Source organism: Oreochromis niloticus, linkage group LG3 (genome assembly GCF_001858045.2).
Source record: "Oreochromis niloticus isolate F11D_XX linkage group LG3, O_niloticus_UMD_NMBU, whole genome shotgun sequence".
NCBI lineage: Eukaryota > Metazoa > Chordata > Actinopteri > Cichliformes > Cichlidae > Oreochromis > Oreochromis niloticus.
The window spans coordinates 40,813,150-40,828,594 of NC_031967.2; the positions used below are offsets into that span (position 1 = coordinate 40,813,150).

The 15,445-nt window shown below is 39.9% G+C and overlaps 2 protein-coding genes across 2 annotated transcripts; one reads left to right on the top strand and one right to left on the bottom strand.

The window, feature by feature from the left end:
- Positions 1-1,917: 1,917 nt before the first annotated feature.
- On the bottom strand, positions 1,918-4,953 carry LOC106097113 (tripartite motif-containing protein 16-like). Its single transcript, XM_019363265.2, has one exon. The coding sequence runs from the start codon at positions 4,584-4,586 to the stop codon at positions 2,916-2,918; it is 1,671 nt and encodes a 556-aa protein (XP_019218810.1). The 5' UTR covers positions 4,587-4,953; the 3' UTR covers positions 1,918-2,915.
- An 8,916-nt stretch (positions 4,954-13,869) lies between these two features.
- On the top strand, positions 13,870-14,606 carry LOC109203641 (histone H2B 1/2). The gene has a single exon (XM_019363286.2). The coding sequence runs from the start codon at positions 14,188-14,190 to the stop codon at positions 14,560-14,562; it is 375 nt and encodes a 124-aa protein (XP_019218831.1). The 5' UTR covers positions 13,870-14,187; the 3' UTR covers positions 14,563-14,606.
- The last annotated feature ends 839 nt before the right edge of the window (positions 14,607-15,445 follow it).

A 15,445-nucleotide genomic window follows, 5' to 3' on the forward strand; every position in this document is an offset into this window, starting at 1 on the left:
TGTGATCTGCATTTGAGTCAATTTGTCTGGTTCAGCTTTCGGACGTGACCGAAAACCGAAGGTAGCCAGTATGTAGTGATAGGCCAAGTGGAATGTGTAGCGCTCATTGTTATCATAAATGATCAATCACATAATTTGTATTCTATGCCATTTTTTTCATGTCACTGTTATAATGAAGTACTTTGTCATGTAGTTTTCATCAATCATACATTTTTTGTTTTTTATTTTTGCTTTGTTGTGTAGTGTCATCATGCTTTTGTGTTAGTTTGCCCTTTTTGTAGGGTGGCTACAGTGCGGCTTTCCCCTACAACCGACTCAGATGAAATTCTCTTCATGTGCACCAGTGACTGTAAAAAAACATGGACGACCTAATAGCTTCCAAAGATTGAAGCCAATCTATATCGCCACCCGGTGTCTCGCTGCAGCAAAGGTTAAAAACTCGCCTTCTTCATGATAGCAGATGGGAATGGGGCCAGACTAAAGTAAAAAATTCTCCTCAGATGAATTTTCCTAAAGATTTTTTCATTCATTATCAGCAGTTCTCATGATGCTGATTTGTCCTCAAGGGCTCTCCTTTATCATATGTTTGGTTCTAATTACTAGCATAATGCTGTTAAATTGGGCTGTGAGGCCAGCAGCTGCAGTCACAGAGAAACTTGAGTCTCTCTGTTTGGGAATAGCAGATCGAGCGGGGACGCTGAGAGGAGGTCCAGTGTTTATGTTACAAAACCACGACCGACTGTTTCAACCTGACAGCCTGAGGTGTTCTTCAGTAAACTGGACTGAATATGTGCAAACAGCAGCATCTTTTCTGTCTCTTGCCACATCTGTAAGGACAGTAACACCAATTTGTTTGTTGTTTTTTAAAAGCTTCCACTGCAGTAACCCCTCATTAATTATTAACTATGGATTAAAATAGCAAAGCCCAATATTTATGTGCTGAAACCAATTACAGCCATTTGGCAGCTTAAGTTCAAAGTTATGTTTAATTTTTCCACTGATGATTTGTTTTTTTTAGAACTGACTCTGTGTTTATTTATTTATTTATTTTACTGAGTCTTTATTAAATACTCAAAAAAACAGTCTATGAACGATACCTCATTAAGAATCATTCAAAGTTACATGTGCAGTACTCTGTACAGCTTACAGCCTTAGAGAGGAAGGACTTCAAGGATTAACCCTTTGAGGTTCACACCAAGAAAACTGCAATTTAAGAAATATTTCTTTGCATTGTTTATTCCTTTAGAACAACAGCAACAAAGTTGGGTTTTTCCTTTAATAAGCACAGGTGCAGGTAATTAGTCTTTCTCTTGTGTGAACCTGGAGCTGTGCGAATGCCTCGTGTGCTCTGTGCTATTTGGCATCTTTTACTTTTCTATGACAGCTGTATGTGGGTCCCATAGCCTTCTATTGGAGCCGTAGGTCACAGAAAATGTTCCGCTTGCGTTTTGGTAATTTGGTAGAGGTTTAAAGTTATTTGTGCCCCTGTAGGAAGAAAATATTGTTTTATTCCTGCGGAGAAACTTGTAGTGGACTCCGCCTCCACTTGCCGATACTTATTAGGGTGTGACCCTAACCCTAGATATGAAGCAAGGTGGGAGGGATATTCCTGCTGAGGTCAGCTGTTCAGTGTAAGTGATGTCCTGCTTTAATTTAGAGATTGCCGAGCTGCTGCTTTGCCTGGGTGGATTTCTGGCTGCTGGGCCGAGGTCCTTATACACTGGTGGCTATTTTCATTTGTTTTTAAATTGGTTCAACTAGACAGGAGCTGAAGGCTATTATGGAGTAGATGACCTGCTCCACCTCCTGAGCTATAGTCACCTCAGTAGTGTTGCTAGCAGAAGTTGAAGTAAATTATGTAGAAATATTCATATTCATTCATTTTCTTTTCTACTCACAAAAAGCATGAATTCAGTCTCCTTGTTATTAAGGGTCAATTTATTGATATCAAACCACATCTTAAAAATTTCCAGTTCATTTTCAGTTCAAGAGATTCTTTACATTTTATGTCCACAACACAATAAATTTGTATCTTCTGTATAAACAACACAGTTTTCCATTTTCCAACCAGGAACAGGCGACACATCTTATTCCATATCTCTCTAGTTTCCTGAATAACTGATATGATCTACTGTATGAAAAGCTTTCTGTAGGTCAAGATAAAAACCATCAGAGAATTCATCATTTTATTGATTTTAAAAGACTATGAAACTTAGATTCACTCTCATCAACACAGCGTCAAAGCAGTTTGAGAATTATTCACAACGTTTAATCTTTCAGTTAATTTCTGCCACAAACTCCCATCGATCTTACTGAGTTCACGAGACATCACACACTGGACTGACTGAGAGACATGAACTACTTTTTGTGCAGGTTTTATTGTATTAAAACAATATTTTCTTCTCTGTAAAGGAAGTAAATAAACAACAGAAAGGAAGAGAAATCCTGCCAATTCAGAAAATATAACAAACTACATAATATGTAGTTTGTTCTATTTAAACTACATGAGACTGGCCCCCAATAAAATCCAAATCTTTAAGAAATAAAACTAAATAAAGTTCCAGTGTTATTGTTGTTTAAGCAATGAAAAACCTTGAGGCCCTAAAACTGTTGAATTATTGCTTGATTATGTTTATGATCATTACTTCCTTTACTTACTTTGGGGTCCAGTGGAAACTGTTTTGAAATAAATTTCTCACATGTCACTCTGATCTGTTCACAAAGACTCAACAGAGAAAAAGTGTTGCATTGATTTGAATACAGTTTCAGGTAAATTTACAGGTAACTACAGACAATCAATCATAAGATGTCAAACTCGCAGCCATAAAGTGATCTCTGTGCAGAGAAGAAACAGCACAACAGTGAGCTCTCAACAGCAAAGAGAGACAAGAACAAAAAACTGGAAGCTCAAAGGTCTATTTGACTTTAATCAACTCTGCAGTGGCTCCAAGTCCACAAAGATAAAGTCCAGCATAGAGCGGCTGAGTGAATGTGGTCTGGACTCTGTGGAGGAGAGTCATGGTTTCAGAGACGCTGTAGAAAGACAGAATACCTGCTCTGTGATCCAGGTACACTCCTACTCTGGAGGACCGAGGACCTGAGAGGGGAGTTTGGACTTTGTTGTGAGAAAATTGAAAACTGTTTGTGTAACAATGTAATGCCCAAGATTTGTCATTGTATCCAAATGCACATTCACTGATACTCCCTGCTCTGCTGATATTCTTGTATGTGACTGCTACACAAACTCTCCCTCTCCACTCCACCTCCCAGTAACAACGTCCAGTCAGACTCTCTCTACTCAGGATCTGAAGCCATCCAGTGAATCTGTCTGGATGATCAGAATAAAACTGTTGTTGATTCAGAAATCTTGCTTTTCTGTTCCCCTCAGATAATAACAAAAGTCTGTGTGCTGTGTTTGGATCCAGTGTGATTTCATGTGAATATTTTAAGAATGCAGCTCTGGTCTTTGGCTCTGGTGGTGACAGTAAAACATCCTCTTCAGTGACTGTCAGTGAGATGTTTGTCCATTCCTCTCTCAGAATGTCCTGTAGTTTATCTCTAGTCTCTGACACAGCTGCTGTCACATCCTCAAAGTAGCTCAGAGGACGAATATTGATGCTGGATGAGTGTGTAGACTCACTGAGTGCTGACAGTGAGGGGTAGTTGTGTAGAAACTGGTTGTGATCCTCTGTGTGTGAGAGCTGCTCCAGCTCGCTGTCTTTCCTCTTCAGCTCAGCGATCTCCTGCTCCAGCTTCTCCTGAAGCTCTTTGACTCGACTCACTTCAGTTTCCTGCTGGGATCTGACCTGCTGCTTCACATCAGAGCTTCTTTTCTGGATGAGACGGATCAGCTCAGTGAACATCTTCTCACTGTCCTCCACTGCTTTATCAGCAGAGCCATTGATGGCCTCCACCTCCTGTTGAAGCAGCTTCACATCTTTCTCTCGCTCCTGGATTCTCTGCTGGATGTTTAGTCGTCTCACCTCGAGCTCCTTCTGCTTCTCAGTCCTTTCTGCTGCAGCTGGGACTGTTTCATGGCCTTTATGTTCATCCATTGTGCAGAGATAACAGATACTCTGCTGATCAGTACGACAGAAAATCTTCATCACCTCATCATGACGAGGGCAGATGTTCTCCTGGAGCTTCTTGGAGGGGGCCACCAGCTTGTGTTTTTCAAAGGCAGGAGACTCAAAATGAAGCTGAATGTGTTTCTCACAGTAGGAGATCAGACACACCAGACAGGACTTGATGGCTTTCAGCTTCCTCCCAGTGCAGACATCACAGGCCACATCTTCAGGTCCAGCATAGCAGTGATCAGCTGGAGCAGCTTGGAGTCCAGTCTTCTTCAGCTGCTCCACTAAAGCTGCTAACACGATGTTTTTCTCCAGGACAGGCCTCGGTGTGAAAGTCTTCCTGCACTGAGGGCAGCTGTGGATTCCCTTCCTGTCCTCTTCATCCCAGAAACTTTTAACACAGTTCATGCAGTAGCTGTGTCCACAGGCTGTAGTCACCGGATCCTTCAGTAGATCAAAACAGATGGAACAAGAAATAGTTTCTCGGTCCAGCTGAACTCCTTTCTGTGCCATTTCTCCTCTCAGTTTCTCTTTGGCAGAAACGAAAGCATTCTGACCTCTGATGTCATAACATACTTTTCTGTAGTGAATGAAGCCTGTCGGCTCTGAAACGTTACAACATGTTTGTTATACCCATCTTCAAACTGCAGATCTAAAGGGGAGGGAACAAGGAAATACATTTACAGTGTTTCAGGAAGAAGAGGGAGGAGTTATCAGGATTTGACACAGTCCAGGAAGTGGAGCAGTTTGACGTAGACGCTGTTTGTTTAACACTTTGAACACGAACAAAGGAGGCGGATCAGTTTTTACATTTATAATATATGAATGACAAGTAAATAAAAAGCTGTCACAGCATGGCACATATTATACCATGAATTGTTTTTCATTTTTAAAATGTTCACATTCAGACACAAAAATCATTGAAATATTTCACAGTTATTAATCCTTCAAATATGAGACATTTGGCTTTCAGACACAGAGCCAGTGTCTTTATCTTTACTGCAAGTATTTTTGTGTTTTACGCAGTTGAATATCAAGTTAAATGTGCTGCAAAATGTGAACATTTACAGAATAAAAAAGTCAGACTGTGTAGAACAGTGTTTTCTTTTTCATTCATAAAATGTTTTCACATTCTTGTCTTTTAAACTCGCAGATACAGAAAAAAATATTTGCAAACAACTGATATTTACACAGCACAGTAATGAAGGGCACAGTACAGGTTTTACAGTCTTTTTAATCTGTGAGTGTGCATAGGTTTGCTCTGAAGATGAAATAAACAACAAGAAATAACATTTAGATTCATGTCACGTCTGTAGGTTTATATAACAGTTATAATTACTTAAACTAAAACTCGTACACATATTTCTGTGTTAAACTAAGTAGATCCTAACTCTGATGTTACAGCGTTCACAAAGACAAACACAGTCCAACAGCACCATCTACTGACTACACAGGTTTACAGCAGCGTGATCATGTGACTCTACATCTGCACAAACATGAGTATCAAGCTGGAAACTGTCTGTATCAGTGTTTCCATTCTGAAAGACGTGGAGAGGTTTTACAAAATAAAATACAGATGAAATAAAATAAACTAATAAATCATCACACTTTTAGATTCAAATATTTAATTAATTAAGCAATTCCAGATTCCCAACTTATGTGGACAACATAAAGTCTATTGATCTATTTTAATGACACAGTAAGTATGTTATATTACTGTGAACATTTAGAGTCATCAATATTTGAAGACATGATTAAAGACAAAAATAAATCAATAAAACTGTGTCCACAAGCACAAAAAGCTGAATTTATTAAAGGAAAAATCATCATTGAACCTCTTTTAAATGTAAAAATGCTGCAGATGTTTGCTAAAAATAGATCCACAATGACTCCATCCCTGCATCTGTTTCCATCATGGTAATAATTAAAGCAAAAATAATGATGATACAGTTAACAATAAAAAACAATAAAAACAAAACAAAAAACAATAAAAACAGAAATGCTGCTCAAAACATAAACCTGTTTAACAGATGCTGATCAGTACGACAGAAAATCTTCATCACCTCATCATGACGAGAGCAGATGTTCTCCTGGAGCTTCTTGGAGGGGGCCACCAGCTTGTGTTTCTTTAATGGAGCTGCATCATAGTGAGGTTGGAGGTGTTTCTCACAGTAAGAAATTAAACAGAATAAACAGGACTTGATGGCTTTCAGCTTCCTCCCAGTGCAGACATCACAGGCCACATCTTCAGGTCCAGCATAGCAGTGATCAGCTGGAGCAGCTTGGAGTCCAGTCTTCTTCAGTTGGGGGAAGCAGACAACTCCACAGTCTTTTGTCTCTTCAAGGACTCTGGGAAGTAGCAAGGGAGTGTGAATTTTAAGGTGTGAAACAGCTGTGTACTGCCTTTTGTTCCTGGAGAAGGTATTTAACTGAGAGCCATGCTAGGCTAAGAGAGACTCTGCTGACCGTCTGTCCCGCGGACATGCACGCTCTCCATCAAGCTTGGTTGTCTGTTCTTTGTGTTTTGTTAGCTACCGCTCACCGCTCGTCTGCAGGCTTTATTTAAATGGAAAAACTTCCACAACAGCAGGGTTCAGCAGGGGTAGTGTATTCACAGTGTACAAAATATGTGGTATAAATGGTCTATGAGCCACTGTGAGCTTGTGCTGTTGTGAACTGAAGTATTAGAATTAAATATTAAAAAAGGCACAGTGATTGTTTGTTTTTACATTACAGGGCAAACAACTATAGTCCCCCAGAGTCAGCTTCAGAGAAAGACAACAGGAATCTGAGTCTGTGTCTGCAACAGAATAGAATGACGGCTGAGATAATCTATGGAGAAAACTAATTCCCCAATTACATCTAACCAAATCTTTATTTAGTTATAGTGTTAGACTAAAAGTAGTTCAACAACAGATGAGAATAAGAAAAGGATTTTAGTAGTTAAACATTTCACACAATGTTTCAACAGCTCCAAGAAACATGTCTAAATTTACTCTGACTGTTGTATTTTTATTTTTAAACAATAACCGAGCAGTTATGACACCAAATGTTTCTTTTTGTGTAAAAAATATTATTTTACTTTCAGTGTGATCCCAGCTGACATTAAACAGGATTCATTTAAAGCCGATATAAGAGTTTTAGATGTCGATCCAAAACCAACAGGAACTTTAAGTAACTATGTTGGGATACCACATTAAACTAAATATAGTCTTACTTTATATACATTTTTAAATATATTTTTATAATTAGGCAAAATAGAAATAGTAATTGCAAGTTTTATTTATTCAAATAATTATTAAGAAAAATATCCTTGTTATAAACCAGGGGTGTCAAACTCATTTTAGTTCAGGGGCCACATGGAGAAAAGTCTATTCTCAAGTGAGCCGGACTGTTAAAATCATGGTATATATAACTTAAAAACAACAACTTCAGACTATTTTTTTTTTTTTTAAATACAGTCAACATAAAAAATAAAGCTAGAGCCTGAGGACAGTGTGTCCAAAAGCACAACATAGCTATTACTTACAAAACACCTCAGGTTATTTGAAAATTCTGAGGACAACGAACACACAACCACACAGTACCTCAGTGATTTACAGAAGTATATCACAGATCACAGAACTCTATCAGTGTCTTATGCAGCACGTTCAGTGGGGTTGCAGAGTTTATTTGACTCCTGATACTTGGGATCTTTTAACTTTCACCAGCTCATCAATATCAGGCTTCATATCCTGAGTGGCAGCCAACTTCAGGATGTGATTCAAGTGCCTGTGTGTGAGCCTTGAGCACAGTTTTGTTTTATTTATGCTCATTACAGAGAAAACTTGCTCACAAAGATATGTGGTTCCTAACATGCACAACAGTTTTGCAGCGAGGGCTGTCAAGTTGGGGCAACCTGGCAAGAGATTCTGAGAAAATGTGTTCAAGCCAGCTGCGGCAAATTTGCCCTTCAAATCCGCGTCACACTGCAAGTCTATTATTTCAAGTTGATTGCTGACGGGCAGATCAGAGGGATTCACGGTGAACGGCGAGCAAAAAACTTTGAAGTCTTTCTCCAGTTCACCAAAAATCTGAAATCGTTGCTCAAACTCTAGTAACAGTCCCGTTATTTTATCTTTGAACCGCTTCATGTCTGTCACACTTTGGGTCGTGTGCACATTTTCAGACAGGGGAAGTGAGCTGCATCACCACCAGCCAGCTGTGTCTCCACAGTGACGGCTTCAAAGCACATCAGGTTTAAATTTTGTGGGCAAAACAAAGTAGCTCACAATTGCTATTGCGCCATCCAATGGACGCAAATGGAACAGCAGTTTCTTTTTTGAAAATTTGCATCTCATTTTTAGACTTTACAAAATCATCTTGTGGGCCAGATTAAACCCGTTTCATTTGATCTGATTCCATGAAGTATTATTTTGTGATCATTATAAGGTAACTAATAAAAAGTATTCAAATGTGCTAACCTGCAACGCAGTGAGTGTGTTACTTCACTGCGTTGGCTGTAGCTCAGGTGGTAGAGCGGGTCACCTACCTCCAGTCTACATGCCAAATATCCTTGGGCAAGATACTAACCCCATGTTTGCCTACTGGTGGTGGTCAGAGGGCCCGGTGGCACCAGTGTCAGGCAGTCTCGCCTCTGTCAGTGCGCCCCAGGGCAGCTGTGACTACAATGTAACTTGACGTCACCAGTGTTTGAATGAGTGGATGATTGAATGTAGTGTAAAGCGCTTTGGGGTCCTTAAGGACTAAGTAAAGTGCTATACAAATACAGGCCATTTAGCATTAAAACATGTACAAACTAAAATGTATCGTCTTCCTTGTTGTTGTAAGGTAATATTGAGCTTTTGGCTCAATGATATTTTTAGCTTTTCAGGTTAATTTCTCATATTTAATTGTGCCATAAATGATTATGTTTAAGTTTTCTGTTCATTCAAAATAACAAACTACTGTCCTCTACTGTTCTCAGAGAGTCACCTATAAACTGTACATGCATGACTTTTCACACACCGTGTGTGTGTGTGTGTGTGTGTGTGTGTCTGTCTGTCTGTCTGTTTGGAAAGAAAAGCCTTCAAACACTGTTATTATTATAACATGAACACATACAAATAAAAAAAACCCTTTTCCCTCTGGTGGACAAACTCTGTAACTACAACATGTTTCTAAAAGGCTTCAAGCCTACTTTGATATTTTTGCAGTTCCTCATTATGTCTGTTTGGAGATGTTGTAATGAGTGAATGAAGTCAGACTGTAGATTTTCTTTCTTCTAGCTGTACTGACTGACCTTTGACCTCATGTGTTGATGACTCTTCACCTCTGTCTCCTCTCACAGGAGAAGATGATCTGCAGGATCCTGCTGCTCATCATCTTCACCTCATGTGTCTCTGGTTAGTTTACAGCTTCACTTTATGAACTCCAAATAAAGCTCAACAACAGATTTGTTCCAGTTCTCAGTGTGTCTGCTCCTCTCTTTCCCTCTCTGTCTCCTCAACAGGATCATTTGTAGTCAATGTGACACAGACCTCCTATCAGGCAGAGGAGAACCACAACAAAAGGAAGAATATTAATGTATTTCTTTATAAATCACCATATTCTTTTGATGTTGCATTTTGAAATTATATATTAAATACTTATAATAAATGGCACAGTTGGCCAAATGGTGCCAAGTGTAAAATGGATTTAAAGAATTTCTTGAATGCGAACCAGTTTGTAATGTCTGACAAGGAAAACACATATCATGTCTGTCAGCGAGGGCAGCAGTCTAAAATAAATTCAAATTTTTATTTGTCACATACAGTCATACACAGTACGATATGCAGTGAAATGCTTATACAACTGCTCGTGACCTAAAGAAAAAAAGAAAAGGCTATGAATAAGATAGGAAATAAATATGAAAAATTAAAAAGGGTAAATTTAACTAGGAAGGAATAAAATAAAATATATATATGAATTTGTTGAAAATAAAATAACTGTACAACGCAAATTAGAATGAAGGGCAAATTTAACTGGGAAAGAATAGGATAAAATATATATGGATTAAAGTTTAAAATAAAATAACTGTACAGCAAAATACACAGTACACAGTATAGAAATATATAAGAATGTATGAAGAAATATAAATATATATACAATAACAGCAGCATTTTACAAGTATTAAATGGAAATGAAGAAATATAATGTCCAGTGTTGTGCAAACCACATTGTAGGTGTCTTGTGCAGTGCAAATATGCTTAAAGTGATTAAGTGTAAACAAAGTCCAGACTGTCCAGTGTGTGTGTGTAAGAATCATATGTGTGGGTCAGTACTATGTGGTGGTGTGATTGAGAGACCGTATCGCCTGCGGGAAGAAGCTCCTCCTCAGTCTCTCTGTGTTGGTCTTCAGGGAGCGGAATCGCTTCCCTGACCTCAACAGAGAGAACAGTCTGTTGTTGGGATGGCTGAGGTCCTTCACGATCTTCCTGGCCTTGGTCCAGCACCGCCTCCTGTAGATTGAGTGCAGGTCAGGGAGCTCGGAGCGGATGGTGCGCTAAACACAGATACCCAGAGATAATGTTTTTCTCGACATGATACCATATAAAATATAAAATTAAAAATATCTGATCAAATCATTTCATGCAGGAATCTTACAAAATGAATTTATAAGCAACAACAACCTCTCACCAGATTGGAAGATGGAAGAAATTACATTGAAGGTAAAAAGAAACAGTTCTGTTGTCTCCTTCCTGGTGGTTTGGGAGTTGTTTTTGTCACGGACCCGGTTCCAGGGACTCAGGGTTATTATTATTATTATTATTATGGTTGTTGTTTGAGGATTGTGTCTTCTGCACTGCTGCTGTCCTGTGTTTGTGTACTGTCAGGTGTGTATGGGTGTGTGTGTGTGTGAGGGTGCGGTAGTGGCAGGCACCTTCAGGCCTGGTGGGTGTGGCCCTGCCAGCTGACCGGTCACACCCAGGAATCTCCACACACACCTGGTGCCGATGAAGTCTCGTCAGAGGAGCTTCAAAACAGTGTGGCTGAGAGCTCCTCGACGCTGGATCGTTGAGTGACTTCCCGTCAGTCTCAGTTTAATGTGCAAGGTTCGTGCAAGTCTGCCGTTGGGTTTTGTACTCACGGCTGCCTTTTGTATGCGTGTTTCCCCAGGAGGAATTGTGGCGACCAGGAGGCAGCACACGGACAGTCCACAGGGAACGGAGACGGAGCATAGAGCACGGGATAAGGGAGAAGACACGGAACGGGAGTTGGGATCGCACCGGGGATTTATTGTTGTTTGGATTTACACCACTATAAATAAACGCACTGCCTTCATCATCAAGTCCTGCATTTTGGGTCCTTATTCCCCTCATCCCCACGGTCTGCTAGCCAGACCGTGACAGTTTTGGACTTCTGAAACTTACCAGTTATTAAAGTAGGTACAAGCTGCCAGTTATGCTCACTCTTAGACTGTTTATGAACTCAAGAAAAGCCTGCACAAAACCTCTCTTTAGGCTGGAGTGAGTTTGTCTTACTGTCACTAACTCTCACTAACTCACTGTCAGATTGAGTTTGAAAACAACTTTTTCCAAAATGATGGACATATGAGAGTTTAGAAGTTGGCCTGTAGTTAGAAATCACATTTGGATCAAGATTTTTCTTTTTATTAATTGGTTGCACAACAGTATGTTTGAAAGCAGCTAGTACACAATCTGATGACAAGGAAGCGTTTAATAAAAGTAGAATACTAGGTCCAATGACAAGAAGAGATTCCTTGAAAAGACAAGAAGGAAGAATACACTGAGCAGAATTAGGAGGTCCTAAGTGAGAGTTTACTTCCTTTAAGACAGAAAAAGTCACAGGCTCAAACTGCTGAACAACAGTAGAGCACTTACGTCTAACACTCCCTGTGAATGTTGAGACCTTAAAGCTGAGATTTCAAAAAGTTTTCACAAAGTGCAAAGGAAGCCTCCATAGCAACAGTGCCACAGGGGTTAATCACAGAGTTGAAAATATTAAAAAGAACTCGGCACCTTGTGTGCTAACCACATTATAACACACCCATAATGCAACTTATTGCACAATACTCTTGTATGTATGAGATCCCCAAGTTGCTTATTTTACACACGGTTCCATACAATCTGAATATAAGAGAGAAACCATACAAAGAACCAATAAGCTCCATTATTATTATTATTATTATTATTATTATTATTATTATTATTGTTATTATTATTGTTGTTATTATTATTATTATTATTATTATTATTATTATTATTATTATTATAGAAGCCTCTGTCTGTGGACATGGATCAGTTGACTCTTATTAAAAGTTGTGGACAAAGTCATTGAAACAGACCAATCAGCAGACACAGACTGATAACCGGCTGAAGGCTGTTTGTGGGTCTCATTTTGATTCTGAGTGAAGCTAAAACATTGATCTGACTGTGGAATTAATTTTTAATGTTGCTCAAAGTATTATTATAGCTCAGACAAATATAAGGTGTAAAAAATATAAACACTGTGACGTGATGACAGTATGAGGACTTTCATCTAGTACAGACCATCATACTGTCTCTCTCCAGGTACATATTATATAGATTTAGTGACAGCAGTAAAAGAAAGAGGTAATCGTAAAAGCGCTCCTACCTTGTGACTGAAAACCTTTCTGCAACACTTTCATGATATGAGGTAATAAGACACAGTTTCTTCAGCACCAACAGCCACTCTGATGCCACTCGGGAACATATCGGCCACTCTGCCTGCTGTGTAAAGTCAAACGGCTCCGGAGGTCCAAATTTAGCCATCTCTTCCTCAGCGTGAAGTTCTTAATTCTGACACCATGTATTGAACTGTAGCAGCAGTGTACGTGGCTGCATCAATGCTCAGTAACAAACACACATGGGGGGGGGTGAACATTTAGAGACTGCATCCTCCTCAGGCCGCAAATGGCAGAAAAATGCGTCTCTTTTTTCCCAGAAATTGAAGGATGGGTTGAGTGTATCCTTCGTGAATAAATGAATTCTTAATTTGTATAATTTAATGAAGTTTACCGAAGGCAAAGCCGCAGCTAAGGCTAAGACCCGCTCATCCCATGCAGGGCTCCAGTTCCCCAAGGAAAAAAAAAAAGCAAGATAAGTGTTGACAAGAAGCTATCAGCTCTCTAAGTTAACTCAGGGTTTTTCCAGAGCGTTCTTGTGAAAGTGTTGGCAGCATCAAACTAATCTAACTGTCATCTACGAATCTAATTCACGGGTCATATCTGTTCTCCCACAGAAAATGATCCTTATTACTGCCAACTCTTCCAGAGATGTGAAAATCGACAATACAGAGATCATTAAAATCTACCAGTCAAACACAACACTGTTGTAAAAAGGAAGATAGAGACGGGCGCTTGAGTTTGTGCAAATCAAAGTGGAATGAATGTGATTGGCTGAACAGGTGTTCTTGCTGTGTGTTCTGTGTTAGCCATCAAAGAGACTCAGCAGCAGATTAGAATGAAACAGAACAGCATTTATATATTAGAATAAATCACCAAATGAATACTTTTGCCCATGTTCCTGTGGAAATGCAACGCACTGTTTGCTCTCCCTCTCTCTTTCTCTCTTCAGTCTAAGTTCAGTCTAACATGTGCGCTCCAGTGAGACATATTAGACTTCAGTAAAACTATGCAGTTACCTAATTATGTGTTAAGTGTTTAATCTCCACTCAGAGCTAAAACTCAGCGAAGTTTTAAAGCTGTGTGCTGGTGACGGTAAACTGTGACTATCACCAGGTTACATGGGCGCTACAGAAACACAGAGACATGAAACCAGGTGGAATTGTTAATAAAATGATTTCATTGTTGGCTGAAGATAATACTGATACTAACACATCCATATCTGCCACACAGAGCTCTACATTTACTGCTCATTTAGAACAAATGACTGTCTCAGCAAACGAGGACACAATCACACAGTCCACTGTCTTTGTTAGATGCGCGCCTGTTTCAGCAAAATTCACAAATTCCCTCCAACACAACGTCCGGCCCACTGTGCGGCTCCACCAATGAGATCCGAGGGCCTGCGCAGTGGTATTAGCATACAGCCTGTATAAAAAGCGCTGCTCTCAGTCACGGAGCTCATTCGTCGAGTATCGAGGAAAGAAAATGCCTGAACCCGCCAAGTCCGCGCCCAAGAAGGGCTCCAAGAAAGCCGTGACCAAGACCGCCGGCAAGGGCGGCAAGAAGAAGAGAAAGACCAGGAAGGAGAGCTACGCCATCTACGTGTACAAGGTGCTAAAGCAGGTCCACCCCGACACCGGCATCTCCTCCAAAGCCATGAGCATCATGAACTCGTTTGTCAACGACATCTTCGAGCGCATCGCTGCCGAGGCATCTCGCCTGGCCCACTACAACAAACGCTCCACCATCACCTCCAGGGAGATCCAGACCGCAGTGCGCCTGCTGCTCCCCGGTGAGCTGGCCAAGCACGCCGTGTCTGAGGGCACCAAGGCCGTCACCAAGTACACCAGCTCCAAATAAACTGGATCTCAGACGTTAACACAACGGCTCTTTTCAGAGCCACACACTAAACTAACGAGCATAATTCCTACAGTCAAACATCCTACTTACTGTGTCAGCTACTAGAATCGCGGATGTGCACCTTTGTCACTGGGTGATATTAATCCGCTGTACTGAACCCAGCCTACAGAAATGTGTTCCTGCTTTTTACATTGTGCAAAGACAAACTCAGTACAAACATACAATTAATGTGGCTTTGTATTTGACACTTGGTTTTAGGGCCAAGTATAATTGTGTTTGGGTTTTTTTTTTTTTTTTTTTTACTCCTGATGCAAAGTTCAGTTAGTCATTAGATTAAAATGTGTTTGTGCAGAAAACTAGTATCAACATCATGTTGCAGCTTTTTATTGCACAGTCGTGTCTGTATTCATTTTGTTGCAGTTTCTCCATACATACATTTATGTGGTCCTGTCTCTTATATGCAGCTCTTGCTTTGCTGTGTACTGTACTGCAGATAGTTGAAATGACAAACCCATCTGACTTGATGTGCACTTTAACACACAACTAGACTAACTAGGATACAAAGGGCTTGTTTATTGGACTATTAGAGGGCAAAAATTGGCTAATTAGATGCCAAAATGTATACAAAGAAAATATGAGTTGGTCTCATCATTTTTTTTCTTTTTTTTGTATTTTTTCCTCACTTGTGGTGCCCCTGGATGGATGACACTGTAGGAATTTGCCTATACTGCCTATGCCACAGGCAGGCCCTGCTGTGTCCTTCACATCCAGCTTTCCTAGCAATGCCCAGAGGAATTTCCATCAAAGCTTTCTTCAATCTAATTTGGTGGCTCCGTGGCCACCTTTCTATCTGCCTTTATATAATGCAACTATTGTAGTAAGT

What these genes read in the sequence shown, in the direction of transcription:
- LOC109203641 (XM_019363286.2), top strand. Translation starts at nt 14,188, where the DNA reads ATGCCTGAACCCGCCAAGTCCGCGCCCAAGAAGGGCTCCAAGAAAGCC.
- LOC106097113 (XM_019363265.2), bottom strand. Translation starts at nt 4,586, where the DNA reads ATGGCACAGAAAGGAGTTCAGCTGGACCGAGAAACTATTTCTTGTTCC.